At 32.6% G+C, this 20,910-nt stretch overlaps 1 protein-coding gene across 2 annotated transcripts in view; it reads right to left on the bottom strand.

Moving 5' to 3' along the window:
- TBCK (TBC1 domain containing kinase) overlaps positions 1 to 20,910 on the bottom strand; it is a 235,859-nt gene that overhangs the window by 112,003 nt on the left and 102,946 nt on the right. For both annotated transcript variants that reach the window (XM_028121310.2, XM_028121311.1), the window contains exons 21-22: positions 1,442 to 1,478; positions 211 to 372 (exon numbers count right to left, since the gene is read on the bottom strand). In XM_028121310.2, the coding sequence (XP_027977111.1) occupies positions 211 to 372; positions 1,442 to 1,478 (199 nt within the window). The remainder of the gene's footprint in view (positions 1 to 210; positions 373 to 1,441; positions 1,479 to 20,910) is intronic.

Here is a 20,910-nt window from a genome sequence, read left to right as displayed (position 1 = left end):
ACAGCCATCTAGTATGACCCAAGTTTGTACCTACAATGCTGGAACAGCAGATGTGGCAGTATATGAGCGAGAGAGAATCCAGAGAAAGAAGTCAAGGCTCAAGAAGAGATTTTGAAATCTTGGATGATTATTTTTGCAAATTGCTATAAGACTGCCTCTTTATCTTATAATTACATTTCATTTAGTGATTCTATTCATTTATATCTGTACCTGGTAAATCAGAGAAGAGAAGAATGCACTCATTAAAGCCATTAGCCAAAAGCCGGTCCCGTAGCTGCTGGAGAATTGCTACTCCAATACAGAATGGGAAAGAAGAATTCCCAAGGAGTAAGGTATCCCAGAGGTGGAAAATTTTGTGCAGTGGAAATACATCTGTAAAATAACAAAATATAAATATATTAATTAAAATAAACAAAATAAATTAAAACAATAACAAACTGTTTTACTAGACATATGACAAATGCCTTATGGTCAAAACTGTTGAAGAACAAATACTACCAAACTGTTTTTATAAAATGTTTATTCGGTTTTATAAAATTTTTATAAACACTATTTTTGGTTTTGGCTTCATAAAATGTTTATTGAACTGTTTTCATACAATATTTATTGCTTCCTAAGGCATCTTTAAAATTTGATAATCAGATTGGTCAAATAGATGACATTTTCTAACCTCCATCATCAATCCTGGTATAGTTGTTTCATTATATTTTTTCCTAGAATTTTCTTGTTACACTGTTCTCATAAATTTATTTACCTAGATGAAATTTAGTCCTGTTTTAGGTTGAGTATTGTTACATTTTTATTATGCATTCTAAATAATTGCTTTATTAAGTTCCCATAAAAATTTTATCCCATTTTTTGCAACTTTAGTTTTTACACTTAATGATATTGTGGATATCCTTCCAGGCCAATGCATACAGAACTACTCTAAATATAGTATTCCATTTGTCATTTGTACGCATTTAAGCAGAATGTTCACCATATTAATACCTGTAATCGATTAAACTATTATATATCCACATAATCTATTTCTAGAGGAATTCCATTTTGAAAATAGCAAAAGTATTAGTTATTAGAGGATCTCTAAAAATTGAGTCTCACTTGGTTTGTAAAAGTTGCCTTCCAAAAAACTCTATGTAAGTACTATAGTTAATGTTAATTTCTTTTTCATTAGAGGGCAGAGATTGTATGAATGTCATGACATGTAAGATAGGCATCCTATACATCACCATGCAACACTCATCCTATGCAATACTCTTTTTGATATTCATCAGTCAAAACAATTCAAATTTCTCCCTACCCAACTCTATTACATTAGAATTACATAAGGATGTTTATGTAATTATATGTTTAATATCACTGTAACTATAATATACTGAGGAAGAATGGAGCTGTCCTTTTACTAATACGATATTGAAAGAAAAGGGAAAATGATACTTACGAGTAAACATGGTGAGAAACCAAGGGATGGCATAGAGCTATGGGTGGAAGAGGAAAGGGGTTCCAGGGATGGATAAAGAAGAAATAAAATATAATTACAATGATTACTAATAAACTGAATGTAAAAAATATTCGATGCTTTGGTCTACTCCACTGATTAAAATAAAGTGAATGTCAATAATTATAATTATTACCACAAATACTCTTTTAAATAATATTATCTCTTACAAATGCTGCAGATGATGCTCTTGCCAAGGATTATTCCACAGAATGTCTTCATTTCATCAAAGAAAATGCTCAAGACGATGTCTAACCTAAACACAATATTAGCAAGCCAATTCCAAGGGTATACTTTCAGATTTTTACAAAAATATTTCTGGGATTTTAATGGTCCTTATCAGTATGGAATTACCTTTAGTATTTTTGGAGAATTGATAAGATGGTATTTGAAAAATGTCCAAAATGTCTCATAAAAAGGTACTATGAAGCATATGCTTTCTATTACCACCCTCTAAATTAATAGGAAACTTCATAACAGAATAAAAGTAATGAGATCCTGAAATGAAATGGGTCTTCAGCTGAATGACAAATTTATTTTCCTAAGTTTACTGTCTAGGAATGAAAATAAATACACACACACACACACAGACACACACAGACACACACACACACACACTTGTACACATACTTTCAATTAATTTTTTGACATTTTAAAAGTGAGAAATCATTCCTAATTTCTAAAAGTAGAGTAAAATCTCCTTTGTCAGTAGCAGGTATCAAAAATCAATAATAATTTATAGAAAAACCTGAAAAAGCTCTAATTTTATTTCATTTTGGGTATCAATGCAGTCTACCATTAGACAAAGATTTCTGTACTACCTTTAGGGTTTAAATACTCTTTCAGCATTTATCAATTATGAATTTATGAGTAGAGTTGCACATGTCTTTGCATAGCACACTACTGAGTATTTATGCCATCAAAATGCTGGTCAAGAACCCTAGGTATAATTATACAGTACCTTAAAATCTAAGTACTGTATGTGAAATAAAGCTCATTGCTCTCCACAAGATCATTTATATACATTGACACATAGACAGTTCTTTCAAGTGACATTATAAAAGGGAAAACTGAAAAGTACATAGGTATGTGACTTTACTGTAAAGAGTATGGATTGTAGAAAACAATAAAATATAACAAAATCCAAACTCTTCTGCTTAATTTAAGTTTAAAAATAGTAAATATATGTTTCATCACTATTTTTTAGTTTTCCTTTCTTTAAAGGACATGACATAAATTATATTACAATACCTCTACCCTCCTGATCAAAGCCAATTATTTGCCATTAGGAATCTTAACTGAATTACTTCAGTAACAAGCTAACAATCTGTTTTCCCACAGAGTGAAGAGGGCATTGTATGAGGAAACTACACAAAGTAGGGAAGGAATCACTTCAAAAGATCAGAGGGAAAACTTGCCAGGCTCACACAAAGGCAGGAATAGTTCATCTTACCAACAGTCAGAATAAAAAAACAAACTAATAAACAAACAAAAAACCTATAATAAACAAATAATTGGGTAGAGCACTCAAAAGAGTATTGCCTTAGTAATATTAGCAAAATTATGCTTCCAAATTATGCTGCTGTGGTCTTACTTAATAAACCTTAGAAGCAGGCTTTGAAAGGATCAAATTGTTTCTTTTTTTTTCAAAGATTTGTATTTATTTATTTGAGAGAGAGAATAAGAGAGAGAGAGAGAGCGATCATGAGAGGCAGTAGGGTCAGAGGGAGAAGCAGACTCCCTGCTGAGCAGGGAGCCTGATGGGGGACTCGATGACTCCAGGATCATGACCTGAGTTGAAGGCAGTCGCTTAACCAACTGAGCCACCCAGGAGCCCCTGAAAGGATCAAATTGTTTCAATGTTAGTTAGTTACATCCCAAAATAAAGCTCAAGAATATTTATAAGAATATAAAAATATCCAATATTCAACAAGGTAAAATTCATAATGTCTGGAATCTAATAAAAAAAAATACCAGTAGTAAAAAGTAGCAGAAAAAAGTGATCCATAATGAGGAGAAAAATAATTCAATCAAAATGCACACAGAACTGACATGTTTGTAATACCAGGCAATGATGTTAAGATACTTTTTATAACTGTATTTCATATGTTCAAAAAGCTAAGGAGGTTCATGTTAAGTAGAGACATGGCAGATGCCAAAAAAAAAAAAACCAAAAAAATCAAACTTTTAGAGATGAAAAGTAGGATGTTTGAGATAAAAAAAATATACTGGATGGGATTTAAGAGCAGATCAGACACTGCAGATGAAAAAATTAGTGAACTTGAAAACAATGAAATAGAAAGTACCCAAAATGAAACAAAGGAAAAGGACAAAAACAAACAAACAAACAAACAAAAAACCAAAAAACAGCCCTGAGCATCTGTGAGCAACTTCAATCAGCTAAATATATATGTTATTAGAGATACAAAATGAGAGAGAGAAAATATGAAAGGGGACAGAAAAAATATTTGAAGAAATAATAGCTTGAACATTTTCCAAATTTGGTGAAAACTAAAAACTAATAGGATCCAATAATCTCAAGTTGCCCAAACACAAAACCCATGAAGAAAACCACACTAAGGCACATCATATTCAAATTCCTCAAAATCAGTGGTAAAGAGAAAAATCTTATACAGCATAGCTAGGGAAACACACACACACACACACACACACACACACACACACATTATGTAAGAGCATCAATGAGAAGATTCTTCTCAAAAAATGTTTTGTCAGTGCCCAATAAATGACAGTGTAGTAACATTTTTAAAGTATTAAAAAAAATCTATGTAGAATTGTATGCTCAGCAAAAATATCTTTTGAAGACAAAAGGTAAAATAAAGACTCTTTCACACACATGGAAACTGAAAAAATTCGTCACCAGCAGTCCTATACTACAAGAAATACTGAAGAAGTCTTCCAGGCAGAAAGGAAATGATACCAGATGGAAATCTAGATCTACACAGAATGAAGAGACATACAGGATTGTAAATGTGTATGTGGTTGAATATAAGACTTTTATTTTTAAAAAATCTTTAAAAATAGTAATTTCTTTAAAGCAAAAATAGTAATTTATTGTGGGGTTTTATAACATGTAGAAATAAAATTTAGGACAACTATAACACAAATACTGGGAGGGGAAAATGGAAGTATATATTATAAAGTATTTGTACTATCTGTGAAGTGGTATAATATAACTTGAAAGCAAATGGTGGTAAGTTAAAGAATTATAATATAAACCAGATTTTCTTCATCACTATTCACATTTTAGGTTAGATAACTTTTGGTTGGGAATGTCCTTTGCATTTTCAGATTATTGCAGCAATCCAGCCTCCACCCACTAGATACCAGTAGTATTCACCCAGTTTTGTCAAAAATGTCTTTAGACATTGCCAAAAACCCCTGGGAGGCAAAACTGCCTGTTTGAAGACCACTGTATAAATTCTAAGGAAATCAATAAGAAAACACAACAGAGTCATAGCTAACATGTCAACAAAGGAGAGAAAATGAAATCACAGAAAAAAAATCCAATGAATTAAAAGAAGACAGATAAAAAGGAAAAGGAAAACAAAGAATTGATGAGACAAAGAGAATAAAAAGAGCAAATGGTAGATTTAAAGGCAACCATATCAATAATCACCAAAAAAGTAAATGGTTCTTGTAATGGTTGATTTTATGTTCAACTTGACTGATATGGGGTGTCCAGTTCTTAGTTAAACACTATTCTGGTTGTGTCTTTGAGGGTGTTTCTGGATAAGATCAACATGTGAATCAGTAGACTTAATAAAGCAGATTGTTCTCCCTATGTGAGTGGGCCTTATGCAATTTGCTGGAGGTCTAAACAGAACAGAAGTAATACTTCTATTAGTAATATTAATAGAAGACAGAGTAAGGGAGAATTCACTCTCTGCCTGATGGATAGGATACAGCAGTGAACAAAACATAGGTCCTGTAAGGAGCTTACAGTTCATTAAGGGCAGTAGATGTTCATTACATATTCTCTCAATTCATTCCATTTAGGTTCTTGCCTCCACCTCACCACCAAAACTGCTCTTACCTTCATCATAAAAGATTGCCCTGTTGCTAAATCTAATAGCCAATTCTCCTTCTCAATTCTTCTTTAGCAATCATCAGGGTTTACCATAGTTAACTACTCTTACCTTCTCAACCCACCTCTCCAATTTGACTTCCAAGATACCACATTCATCTACTTTTCTTGACCCTTCTGATTGTTGCTCCATCTCCTTTGTTGGTTCTTCTTCATCTCCCTGACTTAAATATTGGCATCCCTTATTTTCAGTCCTTGGACTTTTCCTCTTCTACTTTTCTCCAAATGATTATATACAGTGTGAGGACTCCCCCATTTTTATAGCTCTATCCCAGACCTCTCCCCTGAAATCCAAACTACATGCCTAAATGCCAGCTTGACATTTCCACTTGTATGTCTAACAGATATACATAACATGTCCCAAACTAGCTCCTGAGACTACTTCAAAAATTTGTGCTCCAAGTATAGTCTTCCAAATCTTAGTAAAGAGCAACTCTGTTCTTCTAATTGCTCAGGTAAAAAATTCTGGAATCATTCTTAACTTCTCTTTCTCCTACATTGTACATTTGCCACTAGCAATCCTGCTGCCTCTACCTTCAAAATTATTCCAGAATGTAAAAACTGGTTACCACCCCTACCACTAATTTCCTGATTCAAGACACTCTTGCCTAGATTATTATAATAGTGCATGACTAACCTTTTTAAATTCCATCTTTGTTCTTCCTTGGGTTTCTCTTACCATAGCAGCCAGAATGATCTTGTTAAAATGTTTAGATCAGAACATATCATTCCTCTGGTCAACAGTATCCAGTGGCTTTCTAACACTGTAAAAGCTGAAGTCTTAACTATGAAATCTGGTTTGATGTAAAATCTGGTCCTATTTGACTCTCATCTCCTTGTTCATTGAGCTCCAGTCACATCGGTCTCCTGGCTGCTCTTTCAACATCCCTGGCATGCTTACACCTCAGGGCTTTAGCACTTGCTATTGCTTCTGCTTCAATTGCTCTTTTCCTTAGTTCCTTAAGGCATTTATTGAAGTCACTTTTTCCATGAGGCTTTCCCTGACTTCGTTCCTTTCTCTTTTCTTCCTCCCTTCCCTTCCCATCCCTTCCCTTCCCCTTCCTTTTCTGTTCTCCTTCCTCCCTCCCTCCCTCCCTTCCTCCTCCCCACCCTTTCTCTCCTCTCCCTCAAATTTTTAATTCCAGTTAGTTAACAGTGTTATATTAGTTTCAGGTGTACAATATAGTGATTCAACACTTCCATGCATCACCTGGTGTTCATCACAACACGTGCTCTCCTTAACCCCCATCCCTTATTTAACCCATCCCCCCAATCCCTTCGCCTGACTCTGTTATTAAAAAATTCAAATTCCTCTACATCTGAGTACTTTACATTCATGTCCCTACTTTAGTTTTTTTTCCCTCTGTAGTACTTACCACTACCCAACATATCACATAGTATATTTATCTTTTTTATTGTCTATCCCCCACTAGAATATAAATTCAATGGGGGCAGAGATTTTGTGTTTGTTTGTTTTTCATTGACATACCCATGGCCTAGGAAAAAGGGCAGCACATAATAGGCACTCAAATATTTGTTGAAAGAAAGAACAAAATATATAATGAAGATAACTGAAAGGATAGATTAAAAGATCCAAATATGAGATTATATACTTTCTTGAGAAGTTTTCAATAAATATGAAATAATGAGAAATTAGCTAATCTTCCTTGGGTTTTATATATCCTTCATATTAAATAGTGGAAAGTATTTAAACAACACCAAATTTAAAATTCTGAATTATATACTTATACTTTGACAACAATTATAAAAAGTTATTAGAAAAAAGTGAAATGAAGCATATTCTAATATTTGAAAAGTAGTAATTCAAGTTGAAAACATTTCTTTAATACATAATAACTCCTAGGTGCTCACCAGCACCAGTCATCTCTTACCAACTAAAGTCAGGTAAATAAATAGTTAATATACTCTGTGAAATAGTAGTGCCTGTTATTTATTCTTTCTTTATTTCTTCCTTTTAAAATTTTAACTGATATTTTAATCTTAAATAATTTCTTAGGATATTGGTACATCTTCATAATGCAGTCTAATATATGAGAAAGACAGCAGTATAAGATAATTTTGAATACTAGGCTGGTTCAGATTTTAATTTAAAAAATAGCAATTAAATAATGAAATATTTTATTGCAAATATAAAAAATATACAAAATTAGTCTTATTAAATTAGAAATATCATTAGCTTTTATTGACTTAAAGATGGAAACTGAAATCCAATGAAAAAAAAATCATACATGCTTTAGTTATTTTCTCTAGATCATTGTATTATTTTGCTTTATTTGGCCTAGTGGTAGTCTACCAAGAGTCAGCTGAGTAAATACTGCCCCCTAGCTATAGCAAGAAAGAATAGTGATATTTAGCATTTCAGGACATCTTTACAGATGGTCTAGTAATATGAAAATTACAACTATCAAAAGGAAAAACAAAGGCCGGGAGCTCATTAACTTGATTTTAAAAAGTAGGAAATTATGGCTTAAATAGCTGTAAAAGTATACGAATGTAAAAGATTAAAAAAAGGAAATATTTCTTATAAACTCTGGATGAATCTTCTGTCAAATGTATATTTATTTACATATTGCACATTGTCTCCCCTATTAATATTTTTAGTTTCTATTTTTACTTATTTTATGTATTATAAAAATTGTTATTTTCATTATATTTTAAATAATACAATTATTATTGTTATTATAAAAGGGAGTCCCTTCTAGTTGACTTTCTTAATCTAGTTTCTTATGAGCATATTGTATTTTTTGTTTGCCTTAAGTCAGAAATATGTTTACATTTAAGTTACCTCTATAAAATACACGTTGACCATTAGTCTGATGCCTCATAATGACTCTCTGCATTAGGGAAATAAATATCTAGCCACTCAAGAAAGAATGCTTAAAAACTAGCAGGTTTTTGTTGTTGTTTAGCAGTGGTAGATACTTTCACATATTTTCTTGAAACTCTAGACTTTGTGATCTGGTAGTTATATATCTCTTTAAACCTTTAGGTTTAGGTGAAGATTAGTTAATGGATCTAAAACACCTGGCAGAGGATGTATCAGACATCAGTATAGGAATTACAATGATCATTTATTACAGTCCAGAAACTTTTGTAATAAAAAATGTATTTTAACAACCCAAAGGGCTGAGGTCTTATGAAGCCATCTAACAAAAGATTCACACACTCTGGAATAAGGAGTGCAGGAGTGGAAGGTAAGGAGAAGGGAACCCTAAGCACTGGGAACTGTACATGTTTTACAGGTTGGGGTAGACTCAATAAAGGTGAGGCATAGTCTAAGAAGGCTAAAGCATTTACCCTCCTGTTGGCTCTCAGAATCAATATTCCTCAGTCCCATGACAGCTACTTTCAGTTCATAAAATTTCAAATTTTCTTATATCAATTCTGTTTCTTCTATTTTCCAAATTCTTCTATTTTCCAAATTCTACTTTGTCTGTCTGACTTAACTATCATCCTCTTAGCTACATATAGTATAACAAAGTTTGCTACCAAAGAAAATTCCTGAAAATCAAGAAAATGCTCCACAAGATTTGCATTGTTCCATTGTGCCACTCATTTTCAAAAGACCATTATCTCCTTCAACAACGAAAAAAATGATGCTTTATGCTAAATCAGGGTAAATTCAATAGAATAGGAAATTCAGTAGAATGGGAAAGGGTTTCACATAAACAAAAAAATATATATAGTAAAAGCAAAAGCAGTACTAAACAGCTCTCCTTCTTTAACAGTATTCCCCATCTTCTATCTTTTCAGAATTATGGGGAAACACCTTCTAAGAACAAAATCTACCTTTACTTCCATAACCACCTTTACGGAACAATAATCAAGAGATGAAAATTATAAATCTATAAGATAAAGAGTGATTCACGGAGCAACTCTTTAGGATATCTTAAACAGAAAAAAAATTACATTCTGAAATTGTGAACCAGTAAACTTTAAGCAAAAGATTGTTCCTAAAACAAAGCAATCAGTATTACTGCATTCTCATATATGAAAACAATTATGCTAGGTACTGTGGCAGATACAAAGAAATGTAAACACTTGGCTCATATATATGAAAAGATAGATAAAATAAAGTAGTATGGAATATGGTGCTATTGAACCAATACCATCTAGACTCCTTTCTAGGGCTTGAAGTCAAACTTAAATTTCCAGGGTATGTATTCCCTGTTCTTTGACAATCAGAAAGTTTTATCTATATCTAAATCATCTGGCATTCTCTGGTAGATTATTGATGATGGATTCCCCCAATGATAATGCAAGTTTATTTATTTATTTTTAACTATCCTGGGAATTTGTTTGGTTTGAGACTTGAAACTACTAAGAATCTAAGTCTTCTTTCCTTATCTAATGTGCTCACACTGAATTATTACTATTTTTTATAAAGTATTTTCACAGATTTCAACTTATCTAAGGCTCACAGAGTCCTGTGGGTACTCAAGGTAGACATTATTTTCCCCAGTTTATTAATCAGCCACCTGAGGCTGGAAGTCAGTCACTATGCCACAGTCACAGGTATATAATTTTTTAAAGCAGGCACTAGACTCCAGGACTTCTGACTGCCTATTGTTCTTTATACTATACAAGGATGGTAGAGAAGACAAAAATAAGTTGGGTTTTAAGTATTTTTTTTCTACATAACTTATTAATATTACACTGTATACTCTAAATTGTAGGTAAATTACCTCCCATACTTACTGTGAACACAACCAAAAAGTTGGATCATTTCAGATCCAGATCAGATCCTTCCAGAGGAACACTGATACAGAACTTTCTGTGATGAAGGAAATGTTCTACAGTTGTTTAAAAAAAGTTTTTTAAGCCTCAAATACTAATACCCCCAAATAATAATTAATATATGATAAACATTTCTCTTGATATATTTCTGTATTTATATAAAATTTTAGATAAAAATATTCATAGCAAAACCTGGATCATATTACACTTGCTACTTTATGAAGTACTAGATATAAAACTTACAAGTGAATAAAACAGAAAATTTGTTACTTTAAGAGATATTAGTTTCTGAAGATCTAGTTAAAGTTGCTAAAAAAAGAACAGAAAAAAACTTTTAAACTATACTTTCAAGCTTAAGTATTACCTATTGATTACCTGTTTTGAAAGATGACAAAATTACTACACTTATACTCTCTATCCCTTCTCTAATACCTCAATTTTATATACTATTTTTACATTATTAAGGTTTATAACATTTAAATTCTGTATCATCACATAATTAACACAGTTGTTTAGTATTAATCCTTCATTTAAATGGAGTAACCAGTTCCTCGAGTTGCTAGTTTTATTTAACTCTTTCTTGGTTGGATTTCATCATCATTTTAATTTTAATTTCTCTAAAAGAAGATCCTGGGGGTTGTATTTCCTAAATTCTTGGATGCTTAAGAATGTATATACTGTACACCTAAAGCCAATGGCACATTTTGTGTCAACTATACTTGAATAAAATTTAATTTTTAATTTTTTAATTTTTTTTAAGATTTTATTTATTTATTTGAGAGAGAGTGAGTTAGAGAGTATCAGAGCACAAGCCAGGGGAGAGGCAGAGGAGAGGGAGAAGCAGACTCCCCACTGAGCAGAGAGCCTAACATGGGGCTCAATCCCAGAACCCTTGGCTGAAGGCAGACACTTGACCAATTGAACTACCCAGATACCCCTAAATTTTTTTTTAAGTGCATGTCTGCTAAAAGAAAACCTGCATGTCTACTACACTTGTATTTGAAGGATAACTTGGCTATTATGAAATTTCCCAGTTAACTTTTGTTCTTTTTTTTTAAAGATTTTATTTATTTATTCATGAGAGACAGAGGGGGAGAGAGAGAGAGAGAGAGAGAGAAGCAGAGGGAGAAGCAGGCTCCCAAGGAGCAGGAAACCCGATGCGGGACTCGATCCCAGGACCCTGGGATCATGACCTGAGCTGAAGGCAGACGCTTAACCATCTGAGCCACCCAGGCGCCCCTTTTGTTCTCTTGAAATTTTATACATAATTCTCCATGAGTGTTGCTATGAATTTTATCTGAAATTCCCTTTGCAATTACTTAGGTATACTTATCCTTTTCCATTTTATTCTGTATGATTTCCTCAAAATTATTTGTTATGTCATTAAGTGGGTTTATACTTTCATTCCAGTTTTCACTATTTTAATGAGACTCATTAATATAATATTCTCAAATTTCCCTGGGCTTTATCAGTTCACTTTTTATCTCCTTTTGTTAATCTATATTTTTTGAGCTCTTTATTCTCTTGATTGAGCTCATTTTTATTTTTATTATATTTTTAAGTTTTTATTTAAATTCCAGTTACCATATAGTGTAATATTAGTTTTAGGTGGCTCACTTTTTATAAAGATGTATTTAGTTATTTGAGAGAGAGTGTGTGCACGACAGCAGGGGTGGGGTGGGGCTGGGGGGCGGGGCAGAAGGAGGGGGAGGGAAGCAGATTCCCTGCTGAGCGTGGAACCCCATGACACCGGGCTCAATCCCACAACCCTGAGATCATGACCTGAGCTGAAACCAAGAGAACCAACTGACTGAGCCATCCAGGAGCCCCAACAGGTGGCTCATTTTTAAAGTGAGATCATGTTGTGCTATTTCTGTGAAGTAACAGAAGACTTTTCCATTTGTTTTTATAAGTGATTCTTTTATTTCTTTTCTTTCTTTTTCTCTCTGTCTTTTCATTATTTATCTTCAAATGGGTCCAGCTTCCCATTAAAGAATAAATGTTAACATGGTGGAGGGGTAGAATTTGGGGAGGGCAGTTCATAATCTCCATTCAAAACTGTTGCCTACAACATATCTCATTAACCCCTCAGGGTATATTATACTCATCACTTTTGATATTCTTTTTTGAGCATTTCTAACTATATGTGAGGATTGACATTTTATTATTTTTCAAGAACAAAGAATAAAGAAAAAATTTACTTACACTTTTGAAAAACAGATTAAAATTCCTTCTTACAATTACCATATGAATCTATTGGATCCTTTTATAAATCTATGAGATATTATTGAAATCTCAGTGATCTTATTCTTCTTATATCATGAAATATTTTGCTCTTTTATCAAAGTAGGAATTATTTTATCATTACTCATCAGTTATTCCCAACTATGCTAAAAAAGACTAAACCAAAAGAAAACAAAAAAATGATAGAATCACCTATAAGGATGGTATAATATTAAAATAAATCATTACTATTACCATTTTCATTTTTCCTATTGCGTCATCCAAAGTATTATATCATCTTTCAAGAAGATATAAAAGATACATGGAGACAACTTCATTATAGTCTTTCTTTTTTTTAAATTCTCAGTGAACACAGTTGAGGACTCAGAATTTCTCATTTTCCATCCTTACCAGCAAAGAGAAGAAAACTGATAGAGGATAATGTTTCACAATTATTAGACCAATCGGAAAATTGACAGTAGTATTCTAGATTCTAGTGAAATGGTAACATTGGTTATATAGTGAAATTTCAACCTGCGAATGCTCAGATGATGATATCTTAAATGAATTTCCTCAAACACAAGAATCAGGGTAAACAATAAATTAGCCTTTCACTGGAAAGGACCTCATTACACAATATTTTGAGACATAAACCTGGACCATTCCATTTTGCTAAAAAGACATGTGAGAGTAAGCTTTCATTTTTAAAATGGTATTTCTACACCAAATTTCATACAAGTTAAGTGGATAAATGCTAAAGGTAGGCATGTTTACAAAACGACTGGAAGGAAACAGATAATTAAAAAGAAAAAAATCATTATATTTATTAATCTAATTTGTGTTCATTCATCTAAAATGAAACTATTTGCAATTATTGAACAAAAAAGATAGCTGTTCTCCAACAAAGTTATGAGGCTTATTAATGTTTTGTTTTGATAACTGTGCTTTGAACATGCAGGTACAAGAAGAAGAACCAGAAATAAGATAGAATCAATTGGAGTTGTGTTTTAAATCTAGAATCAGTATTTACAAGACAGATATGCTTTAGGTTCATGATGACAGATGAGCAGTAAGTTCAAAGCATACTGCACACTACACAAATATATACTTTCAAAATGAGGAATATATGGAATAAAATTTTGAGTTGCTATGTTCATATTCTTAATAAAATTTTAATAGTTATTTTCTGCTATGTCTTCATTCTACCTCTGTAAATTATTACAAAATGACTTAAACATATAAAAATAACTGAAAAGGTCCATTGGACTCAGATGGTAAATGGTTTTCTTTCCCTTGTATACAAAAGGTTATATTAGTTACATCTTTTGCAAGTCATGATTTCCCTAATTCTGAAAAAATCAAATTAAGAAATAAGTAACTGTATAATCATTTCTTTCTCTATTTTTACTTGACTTACAATATTGAACTGAAAAACTATAAAGTAGAAATTAGTAATAAAATCATTTGGACATTTTAATGGTTCTGAGATCCACAGTATCATTTTAGGGAGGGATTAGGTATTTTTCAATTCCAGAGTGCCTTTCAATTATCTCAGTGAGTACTAAAAAACTTTTTAAAATTTTCAAAGAAAATTAATTTACCTTAAGTAAAAGACTATAAGACATCTTATGTAGCACTTTCTGGGAGACAGAAAAACACCTTAAAAAATCAACCAAATAAAAAAGTTAAAATTCATAGTGAGTGGTAATCTCCCCAAATCAGGCAAGCAAGAAAGTCTTTATTGTTATTAGTACTATGTTGCCTTTGACAAAGTATTTATTCATTAACTGATGCGGCAAAATAATATATCCAATACAGTTTGTAATAACATGCTTTTCTAAATGTAAATCATATTAATATAACCAAAGAAATAGTATGTGATCAGACTTTAACAATAAGTAGAACAAGAACACCAATAATGGTTAACTCCTTAACACTGTATACCTAGTTTGAATAGTTTGTATGTATTATCTCATTTAATCATCACAATGATCCTTTGAGGTAAGATTTATTATAATAAACATTAATAGCAATAGAACTGTGGATAAGAAACTAACAAGTATTTAGCTAGTAAGTTGAAGAGTCAGGATTAGAACCCTGGCCCTTTTGATGCCAGTGTCTGAATGCCTTTTCTATCAGTTTTCTCAAATAGTGGTCACAGGCTCCTGGGGATCTTCAAGACCTTTAGAGGTCCACATACTCAAAGCTGTCTTCATGACAGTACTAAGGTATTTTTTGTTCTTTGCAAAGCCACTGGTGGATAAAACTGCCGGTACCTTATTACAAGTCAAGGTCATGGCACTGAAGTGTAACAGTCATATTCTTGTGAAAGATTAAAATTAACAATTTTATTAAGTATCTTTTTAAATGTTTCATAAGACAAAATGGGAAGTATGCATAAAACATACTGTGTACTGAATTGTAAAGATTGTTTTGAGGAAAAGCACTTGGACTATCATTTGAGATGTGAGTCAAGGCAGGTGCTTCTTTTTTTTTCAAGAATACCATTTTTTTTTTCCTTGTAAGCATGACATATAAACAATTATTTTTTCCAGGCTTTCATATTAGGTAGATATTTCTCAAAAATGAATGAAGTGAGCCTATCACTTCAAGAAAAATTTCTAGCAGTCAGGTGAATATTAAAATTTTAGAAAACTTGTTTCTGCCACTGTGAGCTTGGCAGCTTTGTAATACTTAATGATTTTTTGGATAAGATCAATGGTCATATTAATGAATGTGATTTTTTTTATATTGTAAAATGAAATGTTTCATAGTTGGAAGATCTGCATAATTCAGTGAACCAAACTGACCAACACATGACATTACAAAATCATGTGTGGGTAAAAGCCAAAGTGCAAGATAGACTGAGTGATTTAAATGGAACAGAGTATGAAAAGTTCATTGGTATGGTTTTAGATGGTACTTTGCAACTAAGCTTTAAGAAACTACCACTGTCTGAAAAGGCCCTTTGCCAACTACATGTCTGTATAAGTCCTAATTTTCTTCATACACTTCAACCAAAACAATGATTCACAACAGATTGAATTCAGAAGCAGATACGAGAATCAGCTTTCTTCTATTAAACAGACTGCAAAAATAAAAAATCATACCATTCCTCCATTATTTTTTTTTGGAAAACAATTATTTTTCAGAAAAGCATGTTATTGTGGTTAACATGCAGTGGCTTTGCTGTCATTTTTAAATAAATTAATACATAAATATTTTTTAAATGTCTTAGTAAATATTGGTAGAGATAACCCACATAAACAAAAATTCTTTGGTATCCTTGATCCTTAAAGAGGTCTCAAGATCAAAAAGTTTGAAAACCACTGCCTTATACCATACTTCCTTTCACTTGTCTCTCAACCAGTAGAAGGATACATTAGGTTGGAAACAGAGTGGGGGAGATTCAAGTGAGGATTTACTAACTAGAGAAACTTGCTGGATATTTAACCTGTGTGTATGTGTTCTTAGCAAGAAGTTACCAAAATATTACTTTATCATTCCCTGTGAAATTAATAAGTCTCTGATTTCTAAGATATGAGCCATTTCTGAAAGGTAATTAAACTCTCTTGGGAGAAAGAGAGCTCAATAAGCCATTTGTATTCAGGGGCCTTAACAAATCCAAGGTCAGCAGAATGGGATTAGGACTAATATTGGGGACATCACTGCAGTAGCCAGACAAAAGGGCACAGGCTAGCACTTTGCAGATGGACTAGAACGGGTCAGTGGGGACTCTTGTTATGGGAGATTCTAAATAAGGTACATTTTCCTAATTTATCCTGTAACCACATCTTGATAAAATCTAAAGCTCATTACTAGTAGTCTCTTCTTTATCTAAAATTTCTTTCTGTAGCATTAACAACATAAAGACCAGGAATAAATGAAAGAACAAATGAACAAACAAAACATACAAATACATAAATATTTCTGAACAATCCTGTCACACTTTCTGTTAGTACAAACTCAGCTGAATATAAATTTTGAAAAGGAAGGAGAAAATCAGTAGTGGTAGTATAAGCATCCATTAAGATTGAAGTTAAATGACGATGGTTTTGCCAGCATGCTTGCTTATCACTGAATTTGTTAGCTTTATCTTTAGTAGTGACAGTAGGTTCAAAAGGCACCTATAGTACTGAGATACAGCCCTTATCATTTTTAATGGCCACCTGACAACTTTTCATAATTTGCAAGTTGAATTCTATTCATAGCATTTCAGAAAAATAGTTTCCTTAAGAATGAAGAAACATACTTTCGTGTTCTCATTTCAAAGGCCACATATATTTTCAGAAGCAGAAATGTACAACAAGACAAAAATGATAAAAATCACCCTGGCCCCAATTTTGCCAGGTACACATTACTTACCCTATTTATATGTAAATCACATAACTACCATGACATATATAATCTAAGCATCACATCAGTGCACAATATTCCTAACTATTCAAGCTCCAACAGTGCTCAATATTCAGAGTTCTGTGACCCACAGCAAATGGAAAGGAGCCAGAAATCACATCTTTCCTGCAATGGGAGCCTGTATTTCAAAAATGGAAGATTAATGAGGGCTTACTTTGATAGGATTAGTTATTTAGTAGGAAACTCAGTTCAGGATCTTATTACAAAAGTGCCCACCCCTGCCCTTGATGAACCTAGCCTGTATTGTTAGAGATGCAGAAAGTCACCTAAGCAATTATTCTAAAGGTAGAACACTGAAGATAGTAATTTAAGGAAAAACAAAAACAAAAACACACTGTACATACAAACTACTAAATGCAACTAAAAATATGTGATTATTAAAAGAGCAAGAAAAATGTTAGAAACATTCTCCATTTCATCACATGCTTTCCACCACTATTCACTGTCAACAATCTCTATATTAAAAATATCAAATCTGTTTTCAAAATTAAATTTAAAAATAGTCTCAACATTTTCATATTATCTCCAGACCTGAGAAACAGGCCAACAAACTACAACAAACCAAAAAGAAAGAAGATAAAAGATTTCAAAAATAACAATCTTTTAGTAACATTTTAACTTTGTTAAATACCTTTCATTTTGCTTATTCTCTGAGACAAGAGTATAGTTGAACAAAACAATTTTCTCCAGGTTAAGATATATTCTCCTTTCCCTCATTTTTCTTCGTTTACTCTAGGATTCTCAATAGTGAAAGAATTCTTCTTTGAGGGTGTTTGGAAATATATGTAGAGTCACTTTTCAGAAATACATGCCAGCATTTAATTGTCACCATAATTAGGGGATTACTACAGGCAGTCAGTGGTTACGGGCCAGTGAGGTTCAACATTTGCCATGTACTAGACATTCTCATCACACAAGGAACAGTCCCGCATCCCACAAAATTATGAATATCTCATAAGATTAAACACAGTACATAAATAAATCAATATTACTTCATAATATACTAGTATTAAAGAATTTTTACAAGAAATTACACAGAAATGCCCCGTTAATTATAGGAAGGGGTCATAATAAAGAGGGAAGCATAAATCAAGATAGCATATATAAATTATTGAATTATTGAATAATTAACTCACTCTATATAGTAGCACATTTAACAAACTCTAATGTATTCTCCACTCAGATTTAACAGGGATTAACACTTTGTGACAATTGTTTTGGAAGTTTTTAAAATCAAAATAATACCTTATCAATAGAATGGAAGGCTCCTTTGTACCACTCAATTCTAATTTTCTCGTTTTTAAATATTATGTTTTGTACTTTCTGTAACTTCTGTAAAAATTCCTTCCTAGATGTAAGTAATGAATATGACACTCCGTATTTAGGTCTTCTAGTCAACCTAGAACTTATTTTTCTATAGCGTATGAAGTTGGCTTTGAGTCCCACCTCCCCTCCATGTAGTTACCCAACTGTATCAGGGCCATTTATTCAACAATCCATTCTTTTCTAATTGGCTTATAGAGCCATCTCTGTCACATAAAGAAAAAATCTATTTATGGGGAGGTCTGTTTTGTATATTTTTTGTTTTACTAGTTTATATCAATTATCACTGCATTAGTTTTATTTTGATTAATATGTGCCTGACTTACGTGTTTTACCTCTTTTTTTGACTAACATCTTTAAATTTTTCTCTCATAAATAGCATGCAGATGGATTTTTTTTTAAATACCTGAAAATTCTCTTTATTAGGCAATCTAATTAGCTTACATTCTTTCTATGATCTTTCTATGTTTTTACAGGATTGGTTGACTTTTCTTTACTCCATACCCCCACACCCCACATTGATTTAGAAGTTCTACGTTCTCTATTTTCTTAATGATTACCATTAAATTTTTAATATGCATCCTATACTTCTGCATTTCTTGTGAGTGGAAACACTGACTATTCTTTGTTCTGGATTATATTTTCCAAGGCTGTTTTTATACAAATATTAGGAAATGTATGTATGGTTAGAAAACCAACACAAAGATGCTAACACTCCTGTGGCTTGCTGTGCTATGTGTGATGACATCCTTTATCTCTGACCCAGGAGTTTTGGGTTTTCTGCCAGTGCCCACGAAACCGTAACAGGCTCATTTATTAGCTTTCAAGTTGAGTGAAATCAAATCCCAGATCTGAAAAGATCCCTGACCTAATGCCTAAGTATAATGAGTACATTTATTTTCCCATCATATAACATAAAAACATTACAACACTTTTAAGCTGAGTTCTCACCTGCTCTTATCTTTTATAATATTGATAGCTAAAATTTTATTTCTATTCAGCTTTTCTATTCAGCCTTTTCCAAATTAATTTTATGTATATTTAATAGTCATTGTTTAATTAGATTTATAAGCTTATGAGGATTAGATGAGTGGTTTATTTAAAGAGGGTGCAGCAGTGCTTGGCACACAGTAAGCACTTAATATATGTTTGCATTATTATGTTTTAACAAGGTTTTTTGCTCACCCTCCTATACCATACTCATTCAGAGTTCAATTTTTCTGATTAACTAAAGCAAATATAAATTATATATTTCCTTTTGTGAGTACTTTCTTTTTTTTTTTTAAAGATTTTATTTATTTATTCATGAGAGACAGAGAGAGAGAGAAAGAAGCAGAGGGAGAAGCAGGCTCCCTGCCGAGCAGGGAGCCTGATGCGGGGCTCGATCCCAGGACCCTGGGATCATGACCCGAGCTGAAGGCAGACACTTAACCATCTGAGCCACCCAGGCGCCCCTGTGAGTACTTTCTTAATACTATCTATATTCATGAATATGTGTACAATTTTTATCAGGCTGTCTTGGTAATTCCATACTTATTTTTCTGCATAAATGTTTTTTGTCAATCTACAACACTGCCTGACCCAAGGTCATTTTCTGTTTACTACTGAGCACAATTAGGTGCTTTCAAGAGAGTTCTTTGAAAATAATTATCCCTTCTTTTAGTCTGTGTCTTAGCTATTAGTTTTTTTCCCTCAAATATCTTATTCCATTACCAACTTAGCACTCAGCTCCTCTATAATTTTTTCAACTCTAACCATAAAATTTAATGTAGTTTTGTCTTATATCTCCCATGATGTGAAGCAAGAAAGGTGGGGTTATGTAAAAATGAATACTTACTATGATAATATGTATATTGGTTAGTTTTTTTTACAAGGTCTTTTATCTCCATATAACTATAGGGCTTTTCCTTATTTTATTTGTTTCCTAATCTGTATATGTTCTTTTTGGAGCCCTCACTGAACAAACCATGTACTCAAATAAAAGTATTTCTCCAGAAGCCTAGAAGCAAATGACACTGTAAATGTTAAGAATGGTTACTACAGGCCAGATCACGTCACAGAATTATATATAGCACAATACAAAGAGTAATGAACTAGGAGTAAGTACATCTATGTTTTAGTCTCTATTCTCCCAATAGAAGATGAACTAGACTAGGGGCAGAGGGTTGTCAAATGATGTAAGTTAAAATTTTAGTTCTAATTAGTTTTGTTATCTTCTCAAACACTATAATCTCAATTAAATGCTGAAATTATCTGCTTCATATGCCTTGCAGGTTTGTTTTGAGAATCAAATGAAATAATGTTTATGAAAGTATTTTTAAACTTCAAAGCGTTCTGCATGTATTTATACTATAAGTATTATTAACACTTCAAATAGGGGCGCCTGGGTGGCTCAGATGGTTAAGCGTCTGCCTTCGGCTCAGGTCATGATCCCAGGGTCCTGGAATCGAGCCCCGCATCGGGCTCTCTGCTCTGCGGGAAGCCTGCTTACCCCTCTTCTACTCCCCCTGCTTGTGTTCCCTCTCTCGCTGTGTCTCTCTTTGTCAAATAAATAAATAAAATCTTAAAAAAAGAAAACACTTCA

The sequence above is a fragment of the Eumetopias jubatus genome, unplaced genomic scaffold (genome assembly GCF_037043125.1).
Source record: "Eumetopias jubatus isolate StellerSeaLion01/CBP00866 unplaced genomic scaffold, mEumJub1_p1.0 scaffold_2, whole genome shotgun sequence".
Classification (NCBI taxonomy): domain Eukaryota; kingdom Metazoa; phylum Chordata; class Mammalia; order Carnivora; family Otariidae; genus Eumetopias; species Eumetopias jubatus.
Note: the sequence above shows the minus strand (reverse complement) of the source record. Positions and strands in the feature narration are given on the sequence as shown.